At 37.2% G+C, this 11,301-nt stretch overlaps 1 protein-coding gene across 2 annotated transcripts in view; it reads left to right on the top strand.

Moving 5' to 3' along the window:
* GRM3 (glutamate metabotropic receptor 3) overlaps positions 1-8,602 on the top strand; it is a 331,898-nt gene extending 323,296 nt beyond the window's left edge. For both annotated transcript variants that reach the window (XM_056573393.1, XM_056573394.1), the window contains exons 5-6: positions 4,618-4,792; positions 6,483-8,602. In XM_056573393.1, the coding sequence (XP_056429368.1) occupies positions 4,618-4,792; positions 6,483-6,559 (252 nt within the window). In that variant the 3' untranslated portion in view covers positions 6,560-8,602. The remainder of the gene's footprint in view (positions 1-4,617; positions 4,793-6,482) is intronic.
* The last annotated feature ends 2,699 nt before the right edge of the window (positions 8,603-11,301 follow it).

Raw genomic sequence — 11,301 nt, 5'->3', positions numbered from 1 at the left:
CAGGCACCTCATTCCTAATGTCATTAATTTAGAGATGGAGATACTAATAATGCCAGCAGTTATCCAAGACAAGGCAGGTTTCTCACCTGCATCTCCAATGTGCAGTATAACATTACATAATATGGCACACAAAAAAAGCATACATAAATATGCATTTCTTAAAGGTATATGAAGATAGCATTATATGACAGCAAGTACAGAAAAAAAGCAAGGAATTGATACAAAAATTATTATGGAAAAAAGTATATTACTTTCATTATACTTTGACTAGGCTTAAAGGGGTACTCCACTGCTAGATATCTTATCCCCTATCCAAAGGATAGGGATTAGACATCTGATTGTGGGGTCTGGCCGCTGGGACCACGATCTCTGTGCAGACACCTGCAATCAGACATCTTATCCCCTGTCCTTTGGATAGGGGATAAGAAGTCTAGCAACAGAGTACCCCTTCAATTTAATAAAAACTGGAGTAACTCTTTAAAACAACTTGTCACCTAAACAAGTGCTGTTAAATCTTTGGGTATATTGCTATAGAGGAGGAGATAAGCAAATTGATAATGTATAGTTATGGGAAGAGATTTACATCAGTGATTGAAATTGTGCTTTGTCTATGCTTGGGAGTCCATTGGGTGGTTTTACTCAGTGACTGACAGCCTGCATGCGTATGCATACGAATAGAAGTCAATCACTGATTAGAACCGCCTCCTTGACTCCTAAGATCAGATTGAGCAGGGATTTAAATGAAAAAGAAAATACCAGTCTTTTCCTACAAAAATATATATATCAATCTGCTATGCTTATTCTGTTCTGCATCATGCTGCCTATGTGTTTATCATGACAGGATTCATTTGTTTAAAAAAAAAGTATCAAGCCACACAGTGATACATTTCTCTTATTTTATTCTGTTTTTCTCATTTACATCACAAAGAATAACAAAAGTAAAAATAAAATGTATAAGGAAAAGGTTGACCCAGGTTTTCTGACAGATTTCTACACTATGGGAGATTTATCAAAACCTATTCAGAGAAAATGTTGACCAGTTGCCCAGCAACCAATCAGCCAGCTTCAAAGACCTCTAAAAAATGAAAGAAGCAATCTTATTGGTTGCTATGGGCAACTGATCAACTTTTCCTCAGCACAGGTTTTAATATATCTCCCCTTTGTTGTGTTTGAAAAATTGGCAGTAAATTGGTCTAAATATTTTTTTTTAATAAGTAGTTAAAACATTTATGAAAACAGTTGTTTTTTTTGTCTTCTATTTTTTCTTATTATTAATACAACATAAACAGTTCTATTATTCTATAATATTTTATATTTTGTTCTGTCATCTAGTGTCTATAACACTAAATTGTTGAAGATACAGTCATATGCTTCCTTTAACCTCTTAAGGACCCATGACGTATGCGTACGTCATGAGTCCCTGTCCTGCGATATAACGCGGGGTCACACGGTGACCCCGCATCATATCGCGGCGGGCCCGGCGTCATAGTGAAGCCGGGACCCGCCTCTAATAGCGCGCGGCACTGATCGCTGTGCCGCGCGCTATTAACCGTTTAGCTGCGCGCTCAAAGCTGAGCCGCGCGGCTAAAAACGAAAGTAAAAGTGCCCGGCCAGCTCAGGGAGCTGTTTGGGATCGCCGCGGTATAATCGCGGCATCCCGAACAGCTGTAGCACAGGAGGAGGTCTTCTTACCTTCTCCTGTGCTGTCCGATTGCCGAATGAATGCTTCAAGCCTGAGATCCAGGCTTGAGCATTCAATCGCCGAAAACACTGATTGATCCATTCCTATGGAGATGGATCAATCAGTGTAAAAGATCAGTACATGCAATGTTATAGCCCCTTATAGGAGCTATAATATTATCATTAACCCTTTCAATTATCCCTTCCCCTAATAAAAGTTTGAATCACACGGCATTTCCAAAAATAAAAAAAAGTTATGTAAATAATAATAAAAATAAACATATGTGGTATCGCCGTGTGCGGAAATGTCCGAATTATAAAAATATACCGCTTTTTAAACCGCTCGTTTAATGGCGTACGCGCAAAAAATTGAAAAGTCCAAAATAGCGCATTTTTGATCACTTTTTATACCACAAAAAAAGTGAATAATAAGTGATAAAAAAGTCTGATCAGAACAAAAATGGTACCGCTAAAAACTTCAGATGACGGCACAAAAAATGAGTCCTCAAAGCGCCCTGAACACAGAAAAATAAAAAAGTTATAGGGGTCAAAAGATTACCATTTTAAACGTATAAATTTTCCTGCATGTATTCATGATTTTTTTCGGAAGTGATACAAATTCAAACCTATACAAATAGGGTATCATTTTAACCATATGGACCTACAGAATAAAGATAAGGTATCATTTTTGACAACAAATGTACTGCGTAAAAACAGAAGCCCCCAAAACTTACAAAATAGTGTTTTTTCATCAATTTTGTCGCACATTGATTTTTTTTCCCGTTTCACCGTAGATTTTTGGGTAAAATGACTAATGTCATTACAAAGTAGAATTAGTGACGCAAAAATTAAGCAATTATATATAATTTTAGGTGAAAATTTTTAAGAGTTATGATTTTTTAAAGTTAAGGAGGAAAAATTGAAAATGAAAAAACGGAAAAAGCCTGGGTCCTTAAGGGGTTAATACACTCATTGACAAAATAAAATAGTTCAGGAGGACTTGGAATGGAATAAGACTTTATATGTGTGAATGTAATGGTGATATATATATATATATATATATATATATATGTATATATATATATATATATATATATATATATATATATATATATACATATGTGATTACAATATTGGAGTGAAAGGATAAGTTTACTGGGAAAAACTGTACAACTGAAAGGAGGCCCTGGTATCCTGTTTGGCCACCTCTAGCCTGGATACAAAATGAGATAAGGTCAGGGCTGTATTCACTATTGGCACCTGAGGGCTTGTGCCTAGGGCAGTGTTGAGGGAGGCACCTAGGCTGTGGTTGAATACACATGGGTCAGAACTGCTTCAAAATTTCCTTGCAGCCATTCATTATTCTCAGAATTTGTGATTGATTTCACCATTTTCTGTGTATAGGGTGAAGAACCACAGTGAATGTGCAATAAAATGAGTGCCTTATGCAGCCTGAGCTGTAAATATGGCCCTAGTTACAATTGGGCTTGGAGGTATAAAGGCCATCTCGGCCATATATTGGACCAGCTGAGATGCCAGCTTTGGTAACCTACAAATGTGCAGGATCTACAGGCATAGCAAAAACTTCTGTGGACAAATGTGCTGCAAGATGCAAAACTGCATTTTTTGTCCACAGAAGTTGTTGCTACCACTATAGATGCTGATTGACGACAGAGGTTGTTGCTCTGTCTGTAGGTCCTGCCCATTTGTAGGTTGCCAGCTAGTCCCATATATGGTCGGATGGTAAAAAATCTGGTGACCAGGTAGGCCAAGGAAGTGTGGGAAATCCTTGCTCTGTGTAGGCAAGCATTCTCCTGCTGTATAAAATGCCAGTTGGAAGCCCTGCCATGAGAGGCAACAAATGTGGCTGCAGAATGTCCTGCACATATCAATAAGTGGTTAGTGTCCCTAGTGTCACCAATACGGGTGGCCAGCTGCATATGCAATGGCTCCCCAGATCATCACAACATCATTTGGGGCAGTGTGTATAGGCAGGAATGAAGCGCTCACCAAACTGTTGTTGCATTCCAAAAAAAGTTTGTCACTAAAGACGATAAGGTTTCAGTCACTGCAAACAAAGGTGACAGTAGCTGGCTGTCAATGGCAGGCCATGTAATGGGTGCTGTGACACCATATTTTCTTTTGCTAAGTGCTTGGAAATGGTCTGGGTAGAGAATAGGGGTGTGTAATGAAGGTGCCACCTGTGTCTGGATGATGAAGAAGGAATCTGAATCAAACAAACAATCATCTTTACTGGTGGTATGCTCAGGCCATCCAGGGCCTGTTTGCCATGTGTGAATGCCCTCACGTAACTACTGCTCCCCACATTCTCTTCACAGCTTGGTCAGAACAGCATAGATGATGGGCAATTTGTCAAAATTATGTGCTTCTCTCAGTTTACTGATGGACCTCCTCTCAAAGCTTGTCAACTGGACAAAATGTCTTCAAATGCATTGTAGGGGCATGTCTAGCAGTCAACTATTTTGCACGAAGAGGTACATTGCCCAAAAGTAGCCTCTGAGAGCCTTTGTGGGGAAAGAATTTTCCACCATCTTGTGACAAGACCCAGTATCTTATCAGACCACACCTGTAGTTATTTACATATCTGTCTGAGACATAACTGTAGGCAGAGTCTTGCAATAATCTGACTAATCTTTCTATCTGGGTGCATTATTTATTTTTTGGCAATGAGTGTATACTTCTCCTCACCATGGTGTATGAATATTCTGTGCCTCATTCTAACATAAAATGTGCTACAGGTTAAAAAAAAATGTTGTTTTAAAATTCCTACATAACTATGTTAAGTGCTGTTACTGGACAATTAGATAAATTCTTGTTATCATATTCCATGCATATTTATTGTACCAACTCCTATATTAAATATGAACAGGAAATGAGGACCGAATAACAATGTATATTATTTTCAATCTGTTTCAGGTCCAAACTACGACCATGTGTATTTCTGTAAGTCTAAGCGGTTTTGTAGTCTTGGGTTGCCTGTTTGCACCGAAAGTTCATATCATTCTATTCCAACCACAGAAAAATGTTGTAACGCACAGACTCCATTTAAATAGATTCAGTGTCAGCGGCACTGCAACCACGTATTCCCAGTGTAAGTATATTACATTTCATAATCAGTAGCTATATGATGTAAATTATATTTGAATACTTTGAAGGGCTATTCCAGTGTTTTCAGGATGTTGCTGAGGCCGGAAAAAATATAACTATACTTATCTACCCCTGGTCTCTCTGCTGATCTTAGGAGCTCCCATTTGGCTCCTTCAAGTCCCCTGATCTCCTGTCTTCTTCCTGCTTCTGAGACGAGAGCTCAGTGCCGGGCCAGCCCTCTCAGTCAATCACTGGCCACAGTAGTGCCCCTTCTCAGCCAGTGATTGGCCCAGGCAGGTTTTGCACCAAGCTCTTGTCTCGTAAGCAGTAAGAAGAGGAGATCAGAGGACTGGGAAGAGCAGAATGGGAGCTGTGGAGGGACCAGGAGAAGGTAAGTATAGCTTTTTATTTCTTTTTTTCCCCCAGCCCCAGCAACATATGATTTTTTACCAAATGATGGAACAACCCATTAAATGACTTATGTATGTTAACATTTCTATGTGCTATATATGAATCTAACATTTTTGCAGATATCATAATATAATATTATTACTCGTAGATAATGAAAAAAAAAGTCACTGCATACATTTTCAGTGGTGTACATAGCTCAAAGGCCCTATTATTGAAAAAACCTATACCATACATAGCCTATACTGTTCAGGATAAGCCATTTAATAGTAATTATGTTACCATCCCAATGTCAACTAGATCAATGATATAATAACAACATTCCTATTGTATATAGCCATATAGCCGCAGAAGAGAGATTTCTTTTCTGTAGCCATATATTCACCTGAGAGCGAGCATGTTGTTCTGACTCCCTGCACCAAGAGCTCCCTTGAGATTTATGGCTGCAGGTTCAGGACAATGGTGGGCAGCTTAACACTTTATTGCTTTCGACTTTTTTGTATCTAGTACACCTTAAGAATGGCTCCTTTACATGTTACACTGAACACATTTCCCTATCCTTTGCAATTCCTCTTTGTCATAGTGCAGATTCTACTGTATATCAAGTGTGTTGTCAATAGCTTTTTCATTTCAGCTCTCCTTGCAGAGTGTTTTCCTAGAAATCTTTATTATCACTCTGAAAACTACTAGTATTAGAAACCTGCAATCGATGAGAAACACTAACTTAGATGGACAATAAACCCGCTATGTAGCAAATACAATCAGGCAGCTAATGAGAAATATCACACTAGCTATTGTTCTCTACAATACCGTGCTCTCGTGAAGTCTATCAGTCATGTCACACACTAGTTTATTGTACGTGTAACTGTATGTTAATACAATTCTGAGCGCCATTTCTTTTCCTTTTTTTTCGCATGATCTAAAACTTTAGATAAACATAAACCAGCTTCAAATTTGATTTTCTTCAATAGTTTCATTACAACTAATATCTCATACAAATGCATATGTGATACAATGTATTACCTTTAATTTACTTAATTAACTTAACTCTACTTCTGTGTTTGATGTTCACAAAAAACACAAAAAAATGAACCCCAATCTATCCAAAGACATATATTTAAAAGGAAAATATGTCCTGTTACTTTATCCTATGTCATGCTCTTATTATTATTATATAGAAAATGTTCTATCTCATGTCCAGTTTATAAGTATTACATATTGCTATGCCTGTATTGTTATTCGATTACATACATGTTTTATTTATCTATGGTAACTTTCTCTTTCAGCTTCGGCCTGTGCACATTACACTCCAACCATATGTAATGGAGGAGAAGTTCTAGACTCCACCACCTCATCCTTATAACTCTTATCAACATCTTTGTCCTAAAGGTTTTTAGACTGTTAGAAAATATGCACTTGTTGTGCAGTCCTTATTTTCTCTTTTTTTTTTTAGAAAAGAAATATTTTTGAGGACTGTCTACAATGTTCTAGAGCTTTTTAGATTGATCCAATGACCACTGTAATCCACAGTTTTAGAGACGATGTAAATAAGGTGCGTTATGTACACAACTCGCTGTGTCCACTGGGTGATATGGCTTCTTCCATGTATTATGGGTTATTTACTTTCCTATGACATTTTTTGTAAACTAAGCTATTGTTGTAACCAATTTTAGAATGCATTGAAGTTACTTATAGTTACATGACATGTAACTGGATGTTTTTGCACAACTGAAAACAGTATTAATGTAAAGAAGCCAGTAATGAAACCTTTGTAGAGGTTTATAGCATGTATTTCTTGGTACTTATATACTGTTGTGTTGCACTGATTTGAAGGTTTCTGGAACAATAATGGAGTAAAATGAATGTACGACTTCTGACGTAAACTGCAAATGAGCCACACAAGGCACCAATATTAATTAGAAAACATGATAATGTGAATTTTACTTAAGATTTGGTGCACTTTTCCATAAAACACACTGGAAGTATGTATACTATCAGTACTGTACATTGCAATGAAATGTTATAATGTTTTAACACTAGCTGTGATTTATAGATAAATCAGATATTATATTAGTAATCTTTCATAATATCACTTCATTTGAAAATGGTATATAAAACAGGCCAAGTTTAAACCATTTGTTTAACAGAATATTTAAAGGAACTTAGTGTTTTGTGAGAGTTTTTCATTCACTTTTTTAAGCCACAGACAGAAGTGGATCCATGAGGAAGGAGAAGTATAATTAATTCTTTAATATTTCACATTCCCTTTGAATTCACTTTTATCTGATTGGAAAAACTGCCACAAAAACCTGTGTGTAAAACTCCCCTAAGTATACATTCAAATTCCGCCATGTGAACAGGGCCTTAGGCCCCATGGTTTTTGAGCCATAGCCAGAAGTGTATTAAGGAGGAATGGAAAATATAAAAGATGTACTTACACTTCCCCATCTCCTTCTGGCTTTGGTTTCCCCAAGTAAGTTCCCTGTGTGAAATCAGTTTAGGGGTACGTTGACACATTAAACTCTTTGTGAGTTTTGCTACAATTCATGCCAGCAGAAAATCCTTGATAGTGGCAGATTTGCAAATTGCCGGCAAATCAATTTAAGTGAATGGTAGCGAAACCTACAGCGGATCTCCTGCTGGAAACCCATTGCGAGTTGTCAACGTGTGAATGTACCCTAAGGCCTGCTTCAGGCACAGATTTGGCTTTTCTGGCCTGAAAATAAATAAAAAAAATTTAAAAACACCCCCGTATCCCCCTGTTTTTGCTCCTCTGTCATACAGTTTGTGTGTCCTTTTTTCCCATAATAGTTTGTGTTTAGTTTATATGACATTTCCCCCCTGTTTTTTTCTTATTACAAGTCATATGTTTTTTTAATCATGTGGCTTCAATTATTACTACTGAGGAATTTAAGGAAGAAAAGCCAAAAAAATAGTGAATAGGCACTTGCTCATTGTAGGCAATAAGGGAGATCAAGGTTTAGTTGAGCACCACTCACCTAAGAAAAGACGCATGTTTATCATTCATTTTAGGATCACTTGTGTGCGGTATATTTTTATTTAAAGGGGTACTCCGGTGGAGAAAAAAAATTTGTAAATCAACTGGTGCCAGAAAGTTAAACAGATTTGTAAATTACTTCTATTTAAAAATCTTAATCCTTCCAGTACTGATCAGCTACTGGATGCTCCTGAGGAAGTTCTTTTATTTTTGAATTTCTTTCTGTCTGACCACAGCGCTCTCTGCAGACACCTCTGTCCATCTCAGGAACTGTCCAGAGCAGGAGAAAGTCCCCATAGCAACCATCTCCTGCTCTGTACAGTTCCTGACATGGACAGAGGTGTCTGCAGAGAGCACTGTGGTCAGACTGCAAATAAATTCAAGAAGAAAAGATCTTCCTTTGTAGTATGCAGCAGCTAATAAGTACTGGAAGGGTTAAGATTTTTAAATAGAAGTAATTTACTAATCTGTTTAACTTTCTGGCACCAGTTGATTAAAAAAAATTCCCCTGGAGTACTCCTTTATAGACAGTTCTAAAAATGTTATTCAGGGTATTTTTGTAGAGAAAGTCATACACATTAGTGCATGTAATAATCATACTATTTTTTTCATTATTAATTTTTTTGCTAACATTAAGTAATGCCCTAAAACAGTACAGCATACTATGATTTAATTTTAAAAAAAGGGCACAAAATGTTCTAAAAGAACAAAGAATGCACAAAATCATACAAAATACACAAAACAAATGTGTATGTGAGGAAAGTCAAAATTCCCTCTTCACTCATACAAACCATTTGAAGACTTGAGGGGGGGGGGGATATAAAAAAAATTGTAGGGTTTTTTGTTTCCTTTTTTTGTATTCTTTGTTAGATATGTTTTTTTTTTAAGTAGCGCAGCACACATTTTCAAAAGAATTTTGCCTTGTTTGCACCATGTGCGCAGATTTTTTATATTGTTTTTTCAAAGGGATGTGGCCTAAGAAACATGAGGGGTTAAATTGCACCAGATTTTCAAAGGTCTGTGCACAAAAGCAAACAGATAAAAAAAACAGTCCTTACTCCGGTGGAAAACATTTTTTTTTTTTTTTTTTTTAAATCAACTGGTGCCAGAAAATAAACAGATTTGTTAACTATTTCTATTAAAACATCTTAATCCTTCCGCTGCTGTATACTACAGAGGAAGTTCTTTTCTTTTTGAATTTCTTTTCTGTCTGACCACAGTGCTCTCTGCTGGCACCTCTGTCCATGTCAGGAACTGTGCAGAGAAGAATAGGTCTGCTATAGGGATTTGCTTCTGCTCTAGACAGTTCCTGACATGGACAGAGGGGTCAGCAGAGAGCACTGTGGTCAGACAGAAAATACATTTAAAAAAAAGAAATTCCCATGGAGCATACAGCCACTGATAAATACTGGAAGGATAAAGCTTTTTTAATAGAAGTAATTTACAAATCTGTTTATCTTTCTGGCACCAGTTGATTTGAAAAAAAAAAATTCAGCCGGAGTACCCCTTTAACTATGCTTGCCCTATTTTAAATACAACACCACTGTTGCCCAGGAGTTGCAATGCCATTCACAACCAGTGGTGCTGTTTCTAAAAGGATGTAGGCATAATTTGCAATCTTAGACAATCCCTTTAGTAAGGTTAAAATAAAATAAAGAAATTAAAGGAAAAAATGTGCAATAATGAAACTCTATTATATTGGTTTTGTAAGTGTATGTTCATGTTTATTTTTAAATGAAATTGGGGTTTTAAATGAAATTGGGGTTTACATACTAAACAATCCCCAGTTAGCAATACATGGTACATTCTTTTTTAGTTAATGGAAAAATATAAATATAATATATATATATATATATATATATATATATATATATATATATATATATATATATACATATATATAATATATTGCCATTCCCGTCCATGAGCTGCATCTTGAACTGCAGCTAAACTCTTTTTTACAATAACAGGACTGACTTTCCATAACAGACACAGCCCATGGACATGAGTGGCACAGTTGCTGGAAAAATGAGTAAATGTGATGCGTTTGTTTCATTTAATAAAACCTGATCTTTAAAAGGGGTACTCCAGGGAAGTTAAGCAAAATAAAAATGCCCCAGAGCCACCACAATACCTGTTCTGTGCCCCCTGTAATTATTCATGTGGTTTCGGCAGCTCCTTTGGCCCCTGATGTCTCCTAAATATTTTTTCCTTGTTTGCAGCACAGAATACAACTTCCAGAAGTCAGTGCAGCTCTGTGTAATGGCTGCCAGCCAACTTCTTTCACTGTCTGTGTGCATGCTTACACTGCAGCTCACACACACTGTACATGTCTTTTCTTTTAGACTATCCTTCCCCCAGCAATAAATTATGCTGTGCTCTGAATGTCAGCAGTCAGTGATTAGACCTCCAGTAGAAAAACACCAGCTATGTGCTCAGTTGTGACTGAGAATCTTCACTGCTTTTCTCTCATGGCTCACAAGCTCCTCACACAGGGAGGGGAGGGGGAGGGGAGGCGTGGCTGCACAGCCAGAGCTCTAGACCAGACAGAAATCATCACGTGGTGTTTTCCTGAAGGTCGGGGGCTAGTCTCAGTGAAGGGTTTACACCAAGACAAGGTGGATTTGAGAATGATGTTTTTCTCTCACTCCCTGCATGTAAGTGACAGCTGAAAGATGGAAACTCCTCTATATAGCTAATGAATGATATTTAGACAAATACATAAGCTGATGAGAGGGAAAGGATGGGCTATGGGTTTGGTTCCCTAGAGTACCCCTTTAAGCAATTTCAAAGCACGTGTGTACATTAAATATGCTAAAAAGCTGTTTAGTTACTTATGCACAGCCTATGTGTCATGAGGCCGCAGTTTTAGGAATTACTGAAAGAAATTGAAAGCTGCTTTCTCATAAAATTAGTTTATTTCAGACATAAAGCTCTTACTTGGTATATGTTATGACTGTTTTACAAAACATGATTCATTCAATATGTTAGAGAACACAATTCCTTTTTGTTAGAAGGGTTTTCCGATCAAAGTGTGTCCTACTGGTAGGATCCCCAGCAATCACCTGTGATCTCTGGATGAACCTGGTTGTAAGTGTTTAGTTTCT

Source organism: Hyla sarda, chromosome 4 (assembly GCF_029499605.1).
Source record: "Hyla sarda isolate aHylSar1 chromosome 4, aHylSar1.hap1, whole genome shotgun sequence".
In the NCBI taxonomy this organism is placed as follows: domain Eukaryota; kingdom Metazoa; phylum Chordata; class Amphibia; order Anura; family Hylidae; genus Hyla; species Hyla sarda.
The sequence above is the reverse complement of the archived record's forward strand: the minus strand, read 5'-3'. Positions and strand labels throughout refer to the sequence as shown.